This window comes from Rhipicephalus microplus, chromosome 8, assembly GCF_043290135.1.
Source record: "Rhipicephalus microplus isolate Deutch F79 chromosome 8, USDA_Rmic, whole genome shotgun sequence".
In the NCBI taxonomy this organism is placed as follows: Eukaryota; Metazoa; Arthropoda; class Arachnida; order Ixodida; family Ixodidae; genus Rhipicephalus; species Rhipicephalus microplus.
In genome coordinates, this window is record NC_134707.1 from 66838151 (window position 1) to 66860007 (window position 21857).

General features: G+C 43.8%; 1 protein-coding gene across 3 annotated transcripts; it reads right to left on the reverse strand.

The window, feature by feature from the left end:
- Positions 1-14418: 14418 nt before the first annotated feature.
- LOC142769124 (uncharacterized) lies at positions 14419-21122 on the reverse strand. Of its 3 annotated transcripts, XM_075872065.1 has the most exons (4): positions 20813-20899; positions 18569-18657; positions 15249-15408; positions 14437-15151 (listed from the first exon to the last, which is right to left on the reverse strand). In XM_075872065.1, the coding sequence occupies exons 1-4, from the start codon at positions 20814-20816 to the stop codon at positions 14889-14891; spliced, it is 516 nt and encodes a 171-aa protein (XP_075728180.1). In that variant the 5' UTR covers positions 20817-20899; the 3' UTR covers positions 14437-14888. The 3 variants fall into 3 exon arrangements, with proteins under 3 accessions (XP_075728181.1, XP_075728179.1, XP_075728180.1); XM_075872066.1 differs by lacking the exon at positions 15249-15408 and having other exon boundaries at positions 14419-15151; positions 20813-21122; XM_075872064.1 differs by lacking the exons at positions 18569-18657; positions 20813-20899 and having other exon boundaries at positions 14424-15151; positions 15249-17116.
- Between the last annotated feature and the right edge of the window lie 735 nt (positions 21123-21857).

Here is a 21857-nt window from a genome sequence, read left to right on the forward strand (position 1 = left end):
TGTTTAAAAAACTGCTCGAACAGCCATTGCCTCAAGGTACGTTTGTAGCGGTAGTTTTGTAAAGGCTACACCCTGATCATTTCTAATGACCACACCACGAGACGACTCTTCAGCGTCATTGTGGTCATTTCTGAATATTACACATTGACGTAGAACGTAGGTGTTCCTGGAATTTAGGTGCGTCTTTTGTACGCACGACACTTTTGGGTAATGTTTTTGTAAGAGTTCCTAGATATTGTCGAGGTTTATAAGGAGTTCGCTGGCGTTCCATTGTAATTATTGTGTATCCACTATGAGTGTAAATAAGTGCTGTGCGTTTTAAACAAGTATTGTGTTAAGTCAGGAGACATTGTGAGGCTCCGTGATGATGGTTTATGACTTTCTGGCGTGCTCCAAAGATCCGCACTTGTCTTTCGGCACCGAAGACACCGGAGGACTCGCTTTTTTGCCTATCACCTCGATGTCGACTCGCGGCTCACGCGTGCGGGCATGGAAGTTTTATGGCTATATCTGTCGAGAGAGAATGCCCTGGAACTTCAGGTCCGGAAACCTGCAAGCCTTCTGGTGGTGGCAGTACCTCTGTTACATTCGCTGAGGGGTGATCGGTGCTGTCGCGGTCCAGTCTGTTTGGTACGTGCGGGTGACGCAATTTGGGTGGCACTGCTCCCTTTCGTACCACCTCTGCAAATGTAGGATGCCACAAAGGCAGACACCATCCTAAATGAGATGTTTTTATTTACTTTGAGCATAAGTATTTCTTATTCGTGTTTTCACGTAGCACATGTGCGAGAGTAAGCGGGTTGTCCAACGTTGCACTTTGCGCAGTAAGAGTTCCTTCTTCATAGTTTTTTTAGCGTGTTCGCGAAAACTACTGTTTGCAGAGGTTTGACGGCCGGGGCAGCTCTGAGAGCTGTGGCCGAAACGCTGGCACCTAAAACAACATAAGGGGTTGGTGATGTAGGGTCAGACTTTCAATTTCAAGTAGCCTATTTGGATGTATTCTGAAAGTGTGCTTGTGCAGAACATAAGAACGCGGTGCTTTGTCGGTATTTTTGTTGTCACGGCTGATCTTAATTACCTGAAGATGCGTTACGTGTTGTTCGTTCCAGCCATCAAAGAGATCACACTCTGTCAGGATGACTAGGTCTTGATCAGGCACTGCGCCTCGGGAAATGATCAGGGAACGGTGTGGTGTAACAGATAGAGGTGCAATTCCAAAAGAGGTGCGTTTTGAGTGATTTTTGTACTGAACCTTGTTTTGTACTTCGAGAACAATGTCGCCACTAGCCATTCGTGTAGCCTAGTAACCAGTGCCAAGGCTATTGGTGAGGCATTTTGACAGGACCAATGAAGAGATTGCTCTTGCGTTCTTTTGTGTTTCAAAGTGAATCACATGGAAGTGCGGGAAGATTTGTTTGGGTTTAGGAAGATATTCAGGACACCATCAGGGCACCCCATCTTAGACGGAGGTTGATCAGACAGTTAGAGAAGTAGAAAAGAGGCCATAAATATACGCAAATTCGGCAGCCATGCCAGCCTCCACCACAGAGCCCAACACGAGGACGCCTCAGCCTAAATAAAAAGGCATGCCAGCGCCAGCTGTACAAAGACACCATAACCCAATAATATGTGAATAGGAGAGGGCACATACACAAGGTTAACGCTTGCTGCCTGGAAGATGCAAGTAAACAAAAATGAGGATATTACGGAAAAGTAGCGAGTTGCGATCCTCTAGGCGGTTTTCTTATTGCTTTTTTTCATTTATTGCATCCGTGCGTTCTATATTACTTATTCTATATTAAAAAATTTTATGGTGACTACGCGCCCAGTTCTAACGCTGTAAACGTGTTCTGTGCTCCATACTCGGCACCTCCTATTGTTATTCCGCTCCAACGTCCGGGTTTCCAGCGTGATACTGGGCCTATAATCTGGCATTGCACTGGACCCTGGTAACTACTGGCACGGGATTTTACAATAACAATATGATATAGAAAATTGAAAGCAGTATTGATTCGCATTGTTTTGTGTAGCCTTATTTTATGTGTAAAGGAGTGAGACACCTACCGAAGAAGCTGCCAACAATTCAAGTCCATCAGAAAGTATGTGTGGCAAAACCTTGGATACATGCAAAGGAACGGACATAGATCATTGTGCCTTGCTTGCGCACTGAGATATTGTATTTTTCTTTGATTTACGCGTTAAGTAACGTTTTCTTCTGTATTTTTCGTGTTTTTGTTGCAGTAGCAACCATATCGTAACAGCATCACTAATAGCTCAATAGTATGCTTCATCGCAGCTTTATATATTTCTCATGCCACGATTGGGAGGGTGGACGAGAAGGCGGATTACACTGGTGCCTACGCCAAACGCAATGCCAACAGGCATAGCACCAGCAGGCAGTTACCAGCAGATAAGCGCCTTTCAGCTACTGCCTGAAGACCAGCGCCAGCAGGCCGCCACCAGCAAGCCGGCACCAATCCCAGTTGAAAAACCCACCAGAGTGTTTTTGGTGTGTTCTGATGTTGTCTGGTGGAAACACCAGAACACGATGGTGTAATCGGGTGAAAACTTCAGCCTGGTGTGCTAGGTTTTGATTGGAAAGTGAACCCGTCGTTGTGTGTTCTGGTGTAGTTGTGGTCTGGTGGGATGTGTCTTCGTAAAAGTACCATCACATCGTGGTGTGTTCTGGTGTGAATGTGTTTTGCTCGGTTTTGTACTGATATCAAATTTGACCCAGTATGATGTATACTTGTGGGTATGCGGAGCAAGTGTGTTGTGTTTAGGTAGGATGTGTTCTGGAGGGAAAACGACAATGGTGTGGTGTATTCTCGTGTGATGTGTTCTGGTAGTGCTTGCGGCTTACTTGGAGTAAGATTTTTTTTCAACAAAATGCACTCTGGCTTCTACTCTCATATTTCCCTCGGCCAGACTCACTAACCAAAAATTACTGAGTCCAACGCACTCACACTCGTGGCTCAGTCTGAGTTAACTGATTAGTGAGTTTACTTATAACAAAGCTTTTCCAACCATTGTGTCAATGTTCTTTAGCTTCTTCGGCATTTAGTGTTGGTATACACTCAACACACGCGAGCCAGGAAACATGTACAACATATCTTAAACGTTTTTTGCCCAGCATCTGTAAGACAATCCCGTAAAAGAACTTATGAGGACATGACACTGCAGTACTTTATTTGCAAACACTGCATCTGGAATCCAACCAACATTGCTGTTGTATTCATTTGCTGCATGTGTAGATTGTTCACATGTAACGCGTAATACCTAAAGTAACCTACAGTGCTGCAAGAACATCAAGTGTTACTATCGTCTTGTGACGCGATATATACATCGTATATTCTTTCATATCATACTACAATATAATATTGAAAGCAAAATGTTTTTAGGGAAGTTGTAGTAAAATAAATTAAATTCACTCTGAACTATACACTGTTTTAGGGTGCTATTAAGTTTGCCCTTAATATACGTCTTTCAAATGATCTAAAGAATGATGATATCCCCAATGTTGTAAAAGGTGCACAAATTAAACTTGGAAAGTCTTAGGCGAATGTGTTTTGAGTAGCTTGTAGATCCCCATGCTGTCTTTGTTAGCAGATGCATCTATTGTACAATCTAAATATAAATAAATATATGTTGATGTACATGTGTATAAACTGTACCATCAATGACACAAAAGAAGAAAAGACAACTAGATGAAGATATAGAGATCTAGTACATGCACATATTTTCGTTGGAAAGGAGACAGTAGTTGATTAGGATAAAATGGCGAAGAAAGAGCCACATTTTGATTTATTTACCACATCAGATTTCACCAAGGACGAAGCTGATGGACATTGAAAGGCTTAGTGGCTTCAGCATGTGGTATGAAACGTCCTGAACGAACCCCTGCAATAATCTCTGAGCAATAAAGATATCGGACTCCTCCACAGTTTCCTTCAGCTGCATGTAGATATTTTCAGAAAGCAACATGAACTGCTGGATGTACTTTGGTGGAAGAATGCCATCGAGACATGGGACACTGATATACAAAAGCCAGAATTTTCATTAAGTTGCCTTGCATAGGGCCCTTTCTAAAAGTGGCCTTGCCAGCCTTGTGAAAAAAATTGATCAGCAAACCTTATTGATGCGCTCTTTGAACTCCACCGTTCTGTGCCCAATGTAAAAGGCTCTGCCAGTGGAAGTCAGCCTAAGTTTCGTGATCAGCTGGGTTACGTCTTCAAGAACACCAATGCATGAAGTCTGGCAGTAAAACCCAGACGATATCTAACGATGTCTGCTTGGTCACAGATATCCCCTTTATGTCATTACCTGCAATTCCTCCTTGCGGGAAGAGACGCTGCCAACAGCACCATATCGTTGCACCTCTAGACCATGGCCACTCCTGCAAAAACTTCTACCTTCGAGAATAGTTTTTTTCTGTAAAAAAACGCCAAGAACAGAAATAGTATCCGTTCAACTCTTTTGTATTCAGCAGAATAGATTGTGCACGCAAGTTGACAAAACAGCACACAATTATCACAGCAGAGTGAACAAGTTTCTGTCCGAATGACCATGTGATATCTTCCGAACCTTGGAATTTGTAAACAAATACCTTTCAGTAAATGTTATCAGGTGGACATTCTTTGCTTAACCAAACTGTTCCAATCAAGATACTTCTTCGGTAAAGAGACACAGGCCACTTATTCAATAAAACCTGAATCGGCCATACTGAGCCTTTGCTGGATTTGAAGACTGGTCATTCACCAGTGTTCAGGGGTAAAGCCAAGGCACTCTGCCTTTTATTGAGAACGTAGCACATCTTGTAGAGCTCCCCATTTGTTATATTCTAGCAAATATATTCACTGCCAGACATGACGGGAAAATGCTGGACATAACTTTTTACGATGCACCAAGCAAATCGCTTCAATATCATGTTTCATTGTTTCTTTGTTGGAAATCATTTGAAGCGATTGAAAATGTACCTTGTCTTTGTGGTTAGTTTCCGTATTGCATCATAGTGAGAGAACATGTATTGTGCCATAGCACATAGTGCTTAGGCATGCAACATCAAGATTAAACAAAAGAAGAAGGCTGACAATATTGTAAAAATCTCTGTCACAAGACCCCCGTCATCAAAGTAGGTGGCACGACATCAGCACAGTGACGTTATAACAGTTGCAGAGTAAACAAAAAGACGTGTGTGCAGCCCACAAGCTCAAAAATAAAAAAAATAAAGGTGAACTCTGAAGTTTTCAATCAATATGTCATGAGGGATACAATGCCAGTGAGTACCAGGAAATGCATTGACCAACGATTTCATCCACGTGACCGCATGTTAGTATGCAAGGTATTGTTGCATATCACTTCCGAGTGCAAAGATTTAGAAAACAAATTAAAATTTTATACCAACCTAGTACATATGACATTATTGGCCGACATCTGAACTACACCACCAGTGCTCCACTACTGTAACTAAAATTAGAGCACCCACACTTCGTCCACTGAAAAGAAAAAAAGGAGCAATTTGTAAACATATAAACATGACCTCTTCAACATTGGCACTGTTGTAAGGTGCAGCATCTTAACTAGCAAAGACATCTTGTATATTACAAGAAATGGTACACAAAATTTAGTCTCTTTCAAAATTATTTGAAAATTTGGCTACAAAAGATGTTCCTCCTCCTTAGAGAAGAACACATGGTGAAGCCACGTTGCTTTCAAGCAACAAAGCAACAAAGGTACAGGAGCACCTAGTATACAAATCTGGCTCTGCTCAGTACTTTTTCCCGAAAAAATTGCCTGCTGCGTTATCAGATATGGTGGCAGAGTTACAAGGCATTTAAGCGACTCCATCACCCCTTGCATATTTATACGATCAGTTATCTGGCTAGGCACACCTTTTGCTAATAAAACTAACTTCAAAACCACTCCATTGCCTCCTTCAAACGGAAATCTCGAAGTGGCCCACAGTGGTCCAGTCATTCCGAACAGATTTCGCCAAGTGAAGAAGCTGATGGACAATAAAAGTCGTAGCAGCTGCACCATACAGTATGGAAACCTGCTGAACAAACCCCTGGAACCAACTCTGGGCAATAAAAGTCTCGGACTCCTCAACAGTTTCCTTCAGCAGCATAGAACACTTTCAGAAAGCAACATGAAAGTCCCGAAGTACCTCGGTGGAAGAATGGCATCAAGACATGGGACACTGTAATAGAAAAGCCAGAATTTCTATTCAGTTGCCTTCCGGAAGGCCCTTTCTGAAAGTGGCTTTGGCAGCGTGGTGAAAGAAATTGGTGGGAAAACCTTGGTGGGAAATTGGTGGGAAATTGGTGGGAAAACCTGAGTTCCGCAATTCTGTTCCCAATGTAGAAGGCTTCGCCAGTGGAAGTCAGCCAAAGCTCCGTGATCTGCTGGGTGTCTCCTTCAAGAACACAATGCATGTAGTCGGGAGGTAAACTGCAGAAGAAATACGACGATGTCAGCTCGGCAAGAACAGATGGTTTCTTTATGCCATCAATTGTGAAGTTTCTCATTGCAGCAAGAGACATTGTTGACAGAACCACATCTTGGCACGCCTCTACCATGTCTGCACCTTCGTATGGCTATTTGACAGCTGCTGAAGGATAAAGAGAACCGCTCAGTTCGGTTCCACGTAGATTAATAACTTCGAAGCCTTTTATAATAGAGATTGATCTAACAGACACTTGTGTATAAAAAACACCAGTGTGTTACAAGAAAATAGGTTTTGGTAAGATAATGCATAACTTAGTACCCTGCTTGTAAGAGAGACCTCACGAATTGATCTTTTAGGCCGCAAGGTATCCAAGACGTTCTTGGTCAGTTTGCGACATCAATACATAGGGACAGCGGACATTTTTGCCAATATAAGGCAGACTCAATAAACGGAACCTCAGGAACTATGTTTTCCATTTAACAGGAGCTCCATTACCTGAGCATTGAACAAGTGTGCAAAATAAAAGTATTAATCCAGTTATATTACACTCAATTCCGTTTGAGAAGCAGTTTTGTTCAATAGATTTTTGTCAACTGCCTGTTATCAATGTGGTATTATGAATACCACATTGATAACAGGCAGTGCTGTGCTTGAAATGAACCCTATGTAGTAATCTCGAAGCATCTGATGCCTTCAGATGCCATAGATCATTTGATCACATATAGTTTATGCATATGCACTGTGGATAGTGGAAGCTGCCGGAGCTTGTTGCTGCGTTTTTTTTTTGCGAAATGCATGAAGACTCTCTTTCTCTTGCTTCCAAGGTTGTGGCTGAGCAGAGGTTAATAATAAGACATCTTCGTGTCAATACTAAGCATTGTCGAAAATTATTTATCTTCAACAAGAGCTCCTTTCTGCAGACACCAAGAACAGCTGTAGTACCCGTTGAACTGTTTTGAATTCAGCAAAGCAGCTTGTGCGGGCGAGTCAAATGGCAGAATGGACAACTTACAGCGCGAATGACCATGTTATCTTTCCCAGACCTTGAAACTTGTCAACAAAGGCCTTAAAGAAAAGGTGGGCAGGTGGAAGTTCTTTGCTAAACCTGTCCTCCAATCACAATGTTTTCCAATGAAGTGGCACAAGCTAGTCATTCCGTGAGACCTGAATCAGCCACACTGAGCCTTTGCGGGATTTGAAGACTGGCGAGCCATCGGTGTTCAGAGTTATATTCAAGTCGCTCCACCTCATCTTGAGCACTTGGTGCATCTTCTTGTACTGCGCACCATCGGTAATATCTTTTAATTGGTCCGAAGAGGTTGAGGTGAGCTTATACAAGTTGTTGCCAACAGTGTTTCCCGTTCTTTTGAGAAGCTGCTGTATTTGTATCTTCAAGTCTATCAGGATAAAAAACTCCCTCTCTTCAGCAGTGCAGAATGTGGAAACACCTGAAAGCTTATGCGACAGAGCTCTTCATTGGGGCCATGGGTTTCAGTCAGAAAATTGCACGTTGAGCACCACGTGTTGACCTGAACCATTCTATATTTCTGAAAATCCCAGAGTTTCGAAACCCATTCTTAGTGGAGGGATTAACCTCTTGGCCAAATATTGCATTGAGCAACTTCAACAAGCCGTCTACTTGGGTCAATGGTAGTCGCGCTGCCACAATGAAAGTAAGTACCAGCCGCATGGCTTGCAAGCTGCTTGTGAAAATGCCAGGAAGATGTACAAATGAATTCTTCGTGATAAACTCCGAGAAATCAACATATGGATCGCTGACGTCACAGTGTTCTTGGTCTGGCTCATCAGCTGGAGTTCCTTCAGCACACTCTTAGCTGTGAGAAAACTGCCTGTCGATCTCTGGATCATGGTCCTGTGCACTTAGCCTGTCTTTCAGACCAATATCATCGTTGTCAGAAATTTCGGGAAGCTCGTCATCTGTAACAAGGGAGCTATCTTGGGAACCTGGCTCGTCTTCCAGCAGGACTCTGTCATCAGATGACTTACTGGATGTTGTCTACAGGGAAACAAAAAATAAAAACTTTACAGGCATGAGCCAATAGCCTGGCACAGCAAATTTTGGTTCTCTCATGCATAGAAGCAGTCAATATCTATAAAAAAACAATCACATTTGGAGTGTCGCAACTGGTATGAGTCAAAATAAACTGGCCATGTGGTGAAAACTCTGATACAAAGAATGTTGACAGATTTGACGAAACAAACACTTGTTTTGTCGTAGCATGCAATCAACCTCTTTTAGCACTACAATCCCAATGCCGTGAAGTATTCAACAATTCACGCAGCATAAAACGTGTAAAGCAGTGGCAACATGCTTGGTATGTGTGTGTCTACAGCGAAAGCTCGTTGGCTCGAATTTCATGGGAGCGAAGAAACCGTCTGAGCTAATCAAATGCAGAATCGTCGAAAGTGCCAAGAAAACAATGAGAAAATGTGTGTTTCATCAATAGACTTATTTTTTTGAGTATGGAAGTTGTTTTGCATAAAGAAGCCAAAGACCACAATATTCATCATTTGCGGCGTTTCAATTGACAGGGCGCAATCGTTTGTGGTTTCGTGCATGTTTTTTCGTTTGTGTCTAATACTAGATTATGCTATATCAACTAGCTTATGAATAAGCACTTCTGACTGGAAGAACAACACCTCGTAGGGAAGAGTCACTCGTACAGTCTGTCGGCGTGGCTCGTTTATTCCGTCTTTGTAAAAGCATTTTTCTGCATTCAACGATGACCAAAGGCAAGATTAACGGTCCGCCATGGTGGATCAATGGTTATGGTGCTCATCTCCTGACCCGAAGGTCGTGGGTTCAAACCCGGTCGCATTTCGGCGGAGGCATAATTGTAGAGGCCGGTGTACTGTGTGATGTCAGTGCATGTTAAAAAACACTAGATTGTCAAAATTTCCGGAAAACCTCCTCCCCCCCCATCACTCCAAACGCGTAGACACCTTCAAACCGAGAAACTAGTTTGCCTTGCAGCGCGGCGCAGGCGAGGGATAAAAAAATTGGGTGCACACTTACCCCACGCTCAGCCTCGTCTGCGCTGCACGTTCAACCAATTATAATAGCTTACCAACTCACTCAAATTACCATGATAAACCAGGAATCTTTCGTGCCGGTCTAAAGAAACAGCTACACTTTTTGGAAAAAGGGTGTTAAAAGATTGTGTGGTTCGTCCTTTTGGGGACTAATGTGGCTGCCACAACCATTAATTCCTTTAAGGACTAACAGCACCGGGTCTAACAGTGAGTTCCCACAGAATAACTCTAGGGACTAATATTTAGTCCTCACATTACCACCTTAGTGAGTAACCGTTAGTCCCACATTCTCCCTCAAAGGACTGACATTTAGTCCTCACTTTTGCATCGTATAGAGCAACTGTTAATCCCTACATTTACACCTTACCGGACAACCGTTAGTCCTCACAGTTGCACCTTGCTGAACGAATGGTTGATCCACTCAAATACTCCAATTCGATGAAATTTTTGTCCCCAGTTTAAGCATTGTTTTTTCTTTATTTTCCACCAGGCCTACAACTTATTTGCCTGTTTTTCTGCGCAGTGAGCAGCAAATTGCGCAGAAAAGAACGCGCAAAAAAGTAGTTAGTCACCTATGTGTGACTGCTTTCGCTGTCACGGCAACAACCAAAGACAAAAGAAATCTTTTATTTTTCTACATACACATAAAGTTTCTCCATCTTTTAAGTGAATGTATGGTAAAGTGTACAAGTCAAGTCTCGTTGTCAAATTTTCTTCATTCTTTAGGTAGCTCCTCCGACAGAAGCGATAGATGACAGGCATTGCAGACGCCAGCGCACGCAGCCTTCTGCCTGTTGTGTTCCCACGGCTGTACCTACAACAAGATAGTAAAAATTGTTAGACACACGTGACAGAAGATGAATATGCACGCACATAATAGTACGTGCACTATATTATAAAAACAAGCGTCAAAATATGACAGACAAATAACTTTACCTTAGCATGTCGCACAGTCCATCTGAAGTTCAGTAGGGTTGAGAGCTGGGCTAGTTGGTGAGACATCATTTTACCATATGGTGTAGTAGCGCAAATTCACGGGGACGAAGAGGACAAGAAATCACGACACTCGCTACACTGGCAACTAATTTTTATTTCAGAAGCAGCACTTCATATATAACCCATAACCCTAGCGACACAGAAAAGAACTATAAACACTGAATCATGCCCACAGAAGCTTTTGCGCAGACTCAAGCGATAGTACACGGCAGTTAAGCTTAGACACTTTTAGATGACATAACTAAAACAGCCCTGGGTAACATCAAATCAAAAAAACCAAAAAATATGGGGGAATTCACACGTGTTTGAAACAAAATTTTGAAACGACAAAAAGGAGAGTATGACACATGCAAACACTGATCTCAATTTAGTCCTTCGAGGTAGCTGGCTTCTCGGTTACTTAACGAAACCGATGACTGACTAATGCATCCTTCTTTTCTTTTTTTAATGTGAAAGGCTTCGACAATTTTTCTGGTTAGTTGGTTTCCATGACGGAAGACTACAGTTGTGTCACTGTACAGTGGTGAGCAGCCACACTGGGAACAGTGTCTCTTTATGTGAGAATGAATGTGAGTTCCTAATGATCGCTTGTGTTCTAAAAGTCGGGTGTTCAAACAACGACCCGTCTGGCCGATGTATACCTTTCCACACGTGAGCGGCAAGCAATACACGACTGATAGGCTACACTTAACAAACTTTGTTGTGTGATTTAACGTACAACTACCAGCATTAGTGTTTACTGCTATGGAAACTTTACGGTCTAGTTTGGAACATACTTTACTAAGCTTGTTGGGCGCCGAAAAAACTAATTCTAGGCCATAGCGATTACCTACGTTTTTTTAAGTTATGGGCAATCTTGTGCGCATATGGAACTGACACTATCTTCTTCCTGTTTTCATCACTTGTCATTTCTTTATGAAAGTTGTTGCGTACGTGACTAATCAGCTTGTTAGCTGATCTACACAACACGTGTTTTTCGTACCCAGCATTTTTTAGCCTGATAATTTGTTGGTTGAAGCTTTCGCTAATCTTTTCTGGACATGACTTTGTTAAGGCTGCTCTCAAACATGAAAAGGCTATGCCATTCTTTACAACTTTAGAATGTGCCGATCGGTAGCTAAGTAAGGGTTTTCCGTTCTGTTCCCAGTGTGGCTGCTCACCACTGTACAGTGACACAACCGTAGTTTTCCGTCATGGAAACCAACTAACCAGAAAAATTGTCGAAGCCTTTCACATTAAAAAAAGAAAAGAAGAATGCATTAGTCAGTCATCGGTTTCGTTAAGTAACCGAGAAGCCAGCTACCTCGAAGGACTAAATTGAGATCAGTGTTTGCTTGTGTCATACTCTCTTTTTTGTCGTTTCAAAATTTTGTTTCAAACACGTGTGAATTCCCGCAAATTTTTTGGTTTATTTGATTTGATGTTACCTAGGGCTGTTTTAGTTATGTCTTCTAAATGTGTCTAAGCTTAACTGCCGTGTACTATCGCTTGAGTCTGCGCAAAAGCTTCTGTTGGCATGATTCAGTGTTCGTAGTTCATTTCTGTGTCGCTAGGGTTATGGGTTATATATTGTCACGACGCAGACACAGCAGGAGTTCGCTATAGAAGAGCTCACTTTAATTAAAAATGAAAGGCGCTCGGAAAGAGGACCGGGCAAGAGCTTCGTCTTCTTCTCTGGCTGTGCGAGCTCCCCTCTGCAGGTTGAATGTGGCATTTGCCTCCCTCTAGGAAGAGCATCGACCCGATGCTCGACTACAGAATACGCGGTGTATCTATAGTTGACGTATTACGCAACTAGCTCAGTACAATATGGCTTCATCCGCACAACGTGTACGATTTCAGATTTTTGAGCTCGCGAAGAACTGTCAGGGATGACCTCATAACTCACGTCACTTAGGCGCCGTATAACATTGTAGAGACCAAAGTACTTCTTCAGTAACTTTTCACAAAGGCCGCGTCGGCGAATAGGGCTCCAGACCCACACTTTCTCGCCTGGTTGATAAGTGACGTATCGGTGTCGCAGGTTATAACGTTGTGCGTCGTAACTCTGCTGTCGGGCGATTCGCACGCGTGCTAGCTGCCGTGCCTCTTCAGCTCGTTGGGTAAAGGCTTGAACATCCGTGTCTGTATCCTCGCAGTCGTGCAGCAGCATGGCATCAAGCATTGTCGTCACTTCACGGCCATAAAGAAGACTAAATGGCGTGCTCCGTGTAGTTTCCTGCTGCGCCGTATTATAGGCAAACGTCACGTATGGTAGAACGTCGTCCCAATTTTTATGATCCACATCGATGTACATACTAAGCATATCAGCAATTGTCTTGTTTAGGCGTTCTGTTAAGCCGTTGGTTTGTGGGTGGTAGGAGGTAGTTTTTTGATGCGCTGTTTCACTCAACTCAAGCACTGACTTGAGGAGCATAGCCGTGAAAGCGGTACCTCTGTCTGTTATTATAATTCTAGGAGCGCCATGCCTCAGAACGATATTTTCAATAAAAAATCGTGCCGCTTCTACTGCGGTTCCACTTGATAAAGCCTTTGTTTCTGCGTAGCGAGTAAGATAGTCCGTAGCGACAATTACCCACTTATTTCCAGTATGCGAAGTCGGAAATGGTCCAAGGAGATCCATTCCGATTTGTGCAAAAGGCATGGTGGGGCACTTGAACTGGTTGCAACAATCCGGCTGGTTTTAAAGGTGGTGATTTTCGTCGTTGACAATCGAGGCACGTGCGGACGTAATGCTTTACAGTGCCTGGAAGCTTCGGCCGGTAGTACTTTTGTTGGATTCTGGCCAATGTGCGCGTGTATCCGAGGTGGCCGGAGGTTGGCTCATCGTGGCAAGCGCTCAGGATCTCATCGCGAATGGATGTCGGGACGACGAGTAAGTGGGCATTTCCGCTAGGGGCAAAGTTCTTCTTGTATAGGACACCACTGCGCAAGAAGAATGATGGCAGGCTCCTTGCAAATATCTTGGGAACGCTTGTAGACTGGCCGTTAAGAAAATTATTAAGAGGGAGCAACTCACTGTCTTCCTTCTGCTTAGACGAAATGGTGACCGTGTCGACCACTCCTAAAAATGCCATGTCATCATCTTCTGAGACATCATCTTGCTTTATAGGCGACCTGGATAAGCAATCAGCATCAGAGTGCTGTCGTCCCGACTTATAGATGACCGTCATATCGAATTCTTGTAGGCGTAAGCTCCAGCGCGCTAGCCGACCGGATGGGTCCTTCAAGTTGGTCAGCCAGCAAAGAGAGTGGTGGTCGCTGACTACGTGGAAGGGACGGCCGTAGAGGTATGGGCGAAACTTCAGAACTGCCCATACTACAGCAAGACATTCCTTTTCCGTTGTGGAATAATGGGACTCGGCACGGGAAAGCGTCCTACTTGCATATGCAATCACTCTCTCGGCTGAGTCTTGCCACTGGACAAGTACAGCGCCTAAACCTACCCCAGGCAGCACGCCGCCGTTGGACCAATCTTGGACCAACATCGGCTAACATCGGCACCGACGTCGGGCCGACGTCGGAAGTGCAACTTCTTCCAATGTCGGGCCGACGTTCAAGCCAATGATGGGCCGACGTTTTGCCGATGTTTTAGCCAGTATGCAACCAACATTGGTCCGACGAAGGCCCATCGTATTGCCGACAAAGCTGCCAATGTTCGGCCAACATTGGGCCATATTTCAGCCAATCACATGCCATTTTTACGCCGATGTTTGCTGCACGACGAATATTGGCTACGGATGTACGACCGACATTGAACCAATCCAGGGCCACATTGCAGCCAATCAAATGCCGTTATTACACCGATGTTTCCTGCACGACGAATATTGGCTACTGATTGGCTTGCCATTAGGAACCATTATTAGTAGGGAATTTTTCTTACCGGAAGATTTAAACAATATGCCTCGATGACCCGCTCTTGTACCTTTGCAGCCCTGTATACTTGGGGCAACAGAAAATTGAATGCTGAGAACTGAAAGCAGTTACTCGATCTATTTCATCTTTTATACCTCATTCCCTTTGCTAACACTAGAAGCGTAGTTTATTTTTTTTACCAATTTATCTTTTGCAATAGCGAGTGCTTTATTTGGTACTGGTATTTGGTACAGCAGATCGAAAAAAGTCGTTAGAAAGTAAGTGTTGAAAGCGTATGTCCCCCACTTGCAATCCCCACATATGTCCCCCACATGGTAATCGAGAATATTCATAGTTTAGAGCATTTTTTTGTAACTAAAACATGGTGATGGTGCTTCCGAATCAGCATAAGCTAGCCGAACAGTGCACCACCGACAGTCTGCAGACTATTTGTTCTTTGTTTTTTTTATTTATTTGGTACAACAAAAAATGTATACATTGAAAAATATATATACACAACTAAAAAAGGCCCGCTCTACTGCAGGTCAGGTTGCGTTGGGGGCACAGTGACAGTGGTGCTGTCAGGGCCCTGGCTGCTGTGGCTGGGCAGGAAGCCAGCTGCCGCGAGCAGCCGATAATCTGCACTCCGAGAGTGGGGATCATCGGGCTGCTCCACAACAAATGCTTCTCTGAAGCGCCGCTTCCTGCGCCCACAGCGATCACCAGACCCTGGCAGCCACCTCTTAATAAAGTTGAGGGCCTCCGCCTGGTCGCACCCTGCTTTTTGGCAGATGACATCTGCATACAAGAACAGAAATACCATAGTACACATGAAGCACTGCAGTACAGAGAATACACAAGGGTACACACACATAAAACAATGAACAAGTCTAACCTGTCACTAATCTACAGAGCCTCAGGTTCACAAAGGCCCTTTTCCCTTTTCTGCCATGAAGGCTGTACAGCACTTGCACGTCATGTGCCAATACAGCCTTCATGGCATTCACACCAATTTCTCGGAGGCCACGTCCCCCAATCTGCAGGAGGTGCTTGCACTGTAAAAAAATGCAAGAAGCATAGATGGGGTGAACGCAACAGCACATCGAAATGTTTTCATGATAAACATCTGCAAGAAGAGGACACTGAAAACAACTACTTGAATTTTTGGGCATCACAACATTTCATTGTTTTTTTACGCTAACTTCAACTCACTTGACCTAAAATGGTTTCCACATCAGCCCTCTCACACTCAGTGTGAGAACCTTTCAGAGTCCTTCTCTGAATGCAGTTTCGCTGTTATGAAATCAAATACAACACTGTTATAACCCTTAATAAATATTGATTCTAGCTATGAAATAGTATAATTACTTTGTACAGTGCTCAAATTCCAATACACGTTTCTTCGAGGTTACAATGTCTTTGCCTGAATGTTGACCAGGAGTAGCTTCTACAGGTGAAAAACGATAAAATATGTCGAATTCAAAAAGAAGCTTGGACATGTTTTTAATCAATGCATTGTAAGCAGAGCACAACAAGATAAATGAACATGATCAAGGCGTACTAAGAGGCAACCTTAGAGCGACCAAATCTTGGTCATAGATGAAACTGATAGAAAAATAAAGGTCGCACTAGATGGTCGCACCATTTGCTGTTTATATTTTTCTATGATAGCCAACAAAGAGGCATGTCGCTATAGAAATCTCATCACAATAAACAAAGGTGCATTTTTCTTCATACTGCGAAATCGGGTGCATGTTAGATTTTTAAAAAAGTAAGAAATCGGCTAACACAAGGCAGGGTGAACTGTAGCTCAAAGTAGAGAGAGCCGCAGCGGACACGAAATAGGGTGATAAATGAACAAAATTACTGAATGTCTGTTTTAAGCAGGCTATTGCTAGTCACTGCCCATCAAACACACAATGCCGCCTACATTGTCTGCTAGCTTAGGACAGTTCATTCGGACTTCACAGACTATAGTAAATACAGTCGAATCTCAATAATTCCAACACACTTAATTCGAAGTGACGCTGTGGTCCTATCAAAGCTATACCGCGCTCTGAAAATGCTCTCAGCACCCCGCCCAATCCTGCGGTGGCACTTCAGACACCTCATCGCTGTGCTTGAACAAGAAAATGAAGAAAAGGAAAGAAAAGACTGCGGTGGAATGTTTGCCAAATGCCAATCTGCGACATTCCTGTGCCCCGCTTCGGCTTTTTCCGTCCCTGCCACGTAGAGACCCTTCTCCTCTTAACACTGCGCATGAAGAGAAAGAGGGGAAAAAAAGCTGTCGCAAAGAGTTGGCTCTCTCATGCCGATCTGCAACGCGCTGGTGTCACGCTTCCCTGTTTTTCGTTCCTGCTATGTAGAGACTCTTCTCCTTTCAACACCGCGCATGAAGAGAGAAAAAAAAAAGCTGCCGCGGAGTGTTTCTCTCTCGAATGCCGATCTGCTTTTCTCCAGGTGGAGACGCTCCTCCATTCTCATCATGTGCTGGCCACGCTCCGGCTGCAGCGCAGATGGTAACAGTGGAAACACAGTTGTCTTCGAAGAGTGTCAGCACTGGACATTGCCGCCCGCAACTTCTTTTGCCAGGAGAATACTGAAGCCGAAGTACAAATGCTTTGCAAACTGCACGCAAAACTTGTTGACTCGTTGCAAGGCCAACGTGTACAGACATGTATTGACTACTGTAATTAATGACGGATGTCCTGTAATTTGTGAATAAAACTTCTCCATGCACATGCATCACTGCATGGTGAGCCCTCCGCTCGTTTACCGTATTTACTCTATTCTACCGCGCCCTCGACTGTAACACGTGCCCGGTTTCCACGACAAAAAAAAAAAAAAACTAAGACATCGGTTTCAACGCGCACCCTTTTTTCTCGTTGGCCCGCTTGATCACACCACTCGCGAAAAACGACTCTTTTTGAGAGCGTCTTTTGTTTAAATATGAAGTACGGGGGAAGCTTATGCCTATCTGACGTGCAACAGAGCATTCCTGTCACTCTAGTTTTACCGTGGCCCGATGTCAGTACACAAACTTGCTTTGCCCCCTTCTCCTAGACGGTTGTGGTGCCAGGCATGTCGAAGTAAAGAGGCGTGTGATCGGCATTCCCGATTTGCCCAAGCAGGTAGCCATTGTTGTGCCGCAAGTTTAGGAGGAACCTCTGAAGACTCTGAAGCTTTTCTTCGTACTCCTCCGGCAACTTCCGGCATATGCCCGTTCGCCTTCGGAGGGAAAAGCCTTTTCTCTTCATAAAGTTCGTTAGCCAGCACCTGCTCGCTTTAAAATGGCTCTGCATTAGCCCTTTTTCTAAGGCTAACTGCATAGCCTGCACTTGGAGCAGTTCTGTCGTCACGGGCCGCTGTGCCGCTCACTGCTTAATCGCATACTCGCCGAGCAGCTCTTCAATTTGTGGAAACCGACCCTGCTGTGGTCCACTGAAGCCTTTGCGTGAATCTTTGCTGTCGACAATATTCTGCTTTTGTTTCCGCCAGTCCCGCACGCACGTTTCGGGAACTCCGAATGACCGCGATGCGGCCCGATTTCTGTCCGTTTCGGCACACGCGACGACTTTTCTTTTAGAAGCAGCATTGTGGTGCACTCGTCGAGTTTTTGGAGTCGGCCCTACCATGCCGTCGATGCTAATGTACTACAAGATGACGAACTCCTCAGCACACGTATGAAGTGCCGCGCATGGGAAACACATAGGCAGAAATGACCGACGCGCCATGCCGACGCACGTAGGGGGCGGCCATTTTATAAGTGGCGATGGCAATAAAATGGCCATATTCATTTTTTTTTCGTACTCGATTCTAACGCACATGCGATTTATGAACTCTCTTAACCGGAAAAAAGGTGCGTGTTAGATTCAAGTAATTACGGTAACTTTCATTATTTTGAACTTCTTTTAATTTGAACAAATTTTCTGGCCTCTTTGAGTACGAATTATTCATATTCGACTGTAGTACAGTGGCTCATGAGATAACCTGACTAGTTTGTTTCCCGAAACACAGTATCTTAAAGCAGTACTAAATTTCTGCATGTTACATAGGCATATTAAAAATCAAGAAATATACACCAAAGCCGCAGCCACAGCTTTACTCTGCACAGCTGCCTCTGCTGCCTCCACTTCTCCAATTGTACCAGCAGGCAGCCGGGGAAGGTCAGAGGGGCGCTGTGCTGGCTGGGCGTGCTACGGACAAGAGCTGTACCTTGTGCTTCAGCTGTCGCACCTCCTGCAGAACCTGTCTTTGTTGCTGCCGGATGCCAAGTTGGATCCGCAGGATCCGTAGCAATAGAGCTGAAACATACAAGAGTACATACCATATTTACTCACACAATTTGCATCCTCACATAATTTGCTCACCAGTATAATTAGCCAGCCTGCTTTACTACAAGAAACTTTTTGCTCGCATACTTTGCCCTCCCCAACCAGCCTGAGCCACCTTGCCAGCACACACACAGACACATTTGACTTCATGATGCTCTGGTCAGGCACATCTCTTGTCGAGCAGGCGAGTGCAGTCTTACACAAAATGGACTGAGTGCAAGGTCCCTTCTTCCATGAAGTTTTATGCTTTCCCTAGAATATCGAACTTGAAAACTGAAACCTGTTTATGTGTAGTCCGAAATGCCTAAAGGTTTGCCTCCTATCTTCCCACCTCTTCCACGGAAAGAATGTATTCCCGAGACACAGCACAGATCTTGAACGCGTGCAAGGACCTGTCACATCAACTAGATGAGGCAGGTTTTCGCACTCATTTTTTTTTTTCGGTTTCGCCATCTGGCCATTGCGTTTTTACCGTTCCTTGTGATAGGCTACAATAATTATATACGAGGCAGATTGCTGTTATAAAGCTTACCGAAGAAAACTGAAACCGTGCTACCGCTAAGCACATCAGCGTGGAGTTCTTCGACATGCAATATTCAGTATGGGAGCCAGCAGAAGAGTGCGTTGAATAAGACTTAGCATAGAAGCTTGGGTGTGTTGGCTAATTAGATATCGGAGGGAACACAACGCAATAGAAGACTGGGACAAGGAATGGACACACACACACATGAAGGGCGACACACACAGCACTGTGTTAGCATCGCGCTTCCTTGTCTGCATCTTACTTTACGTTGGGTTCCCGACAATTATTGGAGAGTACTTATGTTCTCTGGTATAACCCTGTCGTGGGAACTGGTTTTTGTGAGCACTGTTCGGAAGAACTTCAAGAAAATGGGGGCATTTGAACAGGCTTAGCAAACAAATGACAATCCGCTTTGAGACAGCTGTGACAGCGCCAGCAACATATATTCCCAGTTGAGCTTTTAGGCCAGCGATTCCTACTAGCTTCGCACATGACCGGATTGACAAAAAAAGTACACATAATACGCGAGTATATACCGCATTTGACTCTGTAGCTTTGATGAACCAGGCAGATACACAAATTTATCCAAAACTCCATTGATTCTGTTGCAAAATTATTCAACAAACAAATTGCGATGTTATCCATGTTACTATACGATTGTGGCACTTTACCATTGCAGCTTTCCAGGAGGCACACATAGTGCAGCGTTAGTTCACCACTCGCAGTTAATTGTATGCAGTGGGTTGCTCACAGCAACTGACTGCATGCAATGACGAACATCTTGCATGCTTGCACCGCTGTTTCAGCATGCTGGCTGCTTCCCATACGGCTATCAATTGATGTTCACAAAATTGGGAAGATGAAGAAAGACTACACAGTGCCCTCTGGCCACCCTATACTCCAAACCTCCAGCCAACAAACAAACAAAAGAAACAGAAGTATGCAAATGAATATTATTCCTAATGCAGCTGGAATGGAGTGTAGTTTTCACCAATTCTGTGTGTTAAGTCAATATGGAGCGAGTTAACTCCATAAAGTAGCTTTTCTCATAACAGTGTTCACTCTATTGTAACACAAGGAGTGACTTCATAGCATCTAGAAGGAAAAATAGAATCTTCAGTATTTGATAGAAATGTGAGGCTCTATCCTAAAACAACAATAATCTGGAAAAAGAACTCATTACATTCGAAAAAAAAATGTAGCACAGTTGATCCCCTTTACAAGAGACACTGATGTAACAGACAAACGGGGATAAGAGGCACCAGTGTGCAGGCTGACATTTGGCCCATCATGCATCAGGCACTCCGTAGATGCGCCTGTGCAGCCGGGAGCCCTGCAGTCAAGCATGCTGAGCAAGACTGTTGACCACTGTACAATGACAAATTGCCGCAAAATTTCAAAACTTTATTTCACAGATTTCTGCAAAAGCTTCTTACACTCTTGCATAATTTTTGCACAAGCTTCTCTCATTCTTGCGTGATTTTCGTCAGAACATATAAGTGTTGGAAGTTGTATGTCCCCAAAAACTTGCACAATACAAATAGCATACATTAAAGTCTATCACTTAATACGTGCATAGTGTAACAATGAAAGGAAACTCACGCATGGTTTGCTCCGAGCCTTCCCCGTGCGGTGCCTCCTTGAGCCTTGGAAAGCACTGCACAGCTAGAGCAAAGTAGCATCAATCCAGTGTTAATGGCAGGTTAACAAGACAACAAAACTAACCCCCATATTCATAAACGCTCCCCGACTCGACTTTCACCCTTCACTTGACAGAGTTGAGCACTGTGCCGCTGCTCGTTTGAAAGCGACGCTGCGCTACTCGAGAATCACAGCAGATTATTGCTGACATGCAGCAATTTTCTCTGCTTAGAGACGGCGCTCCCATCAGCCATCTCAAGTGAAGGTGAAGCGTTGAGTGGAGGCACGTTCTAGAATACGGGGGTAAGATTGGTTGCAAGAACACTACAATAGACACACTTAATTTTTACACTTCCTCTATATTGTACAGCTACACACATTCTGCATCGTTATAATGCAACATATACATACAGGCTTACAAAGTAAACACTGTAGGCTGCTCAAATAACACCTACACAAAAAAAATTACCCAAAAGTGGCCATGCGCAAAGTACTTTTATTTGAAACTCACAAAACTTTTGCGGTGATGGAGAATAAATAAGACAGGTTAGGCTTGGAGGCACATGAGACCTTCGCAGCTTTCATAAAGTACAAAAAACAATATGGTATGTGTGTGCGTATGTACGCATGAAGCTTCAGCCTTTACATACGGTTTCTTGAAAGAATCGACTGAATTTTATGGCACCTGTGTCCTTCAGCGCAATTGAAAGCCTGCTGATCAGTGTGTGCAATTGTGGAATAGTTACATGGAAAATGGCGTGAAACACCTAAAATCAAATTTTTCTAGCTAGGAAATATGCAGCTGTGTATACACAACACATGCTGCAAACAGTGGGAGGTGACCACAAGAGTGATTTGAGTGTAAGCGGCAGTATTCCGCATTCATGCACCCCGCCATTTTCAACTGTTGCCCAAAAGCAGCACCACTTCAGCGTGCTACTTTTTTTTACATCATAAACAGCACGGAATACAGCGAGGATGAAAACAACATATGTAATTAAATTTT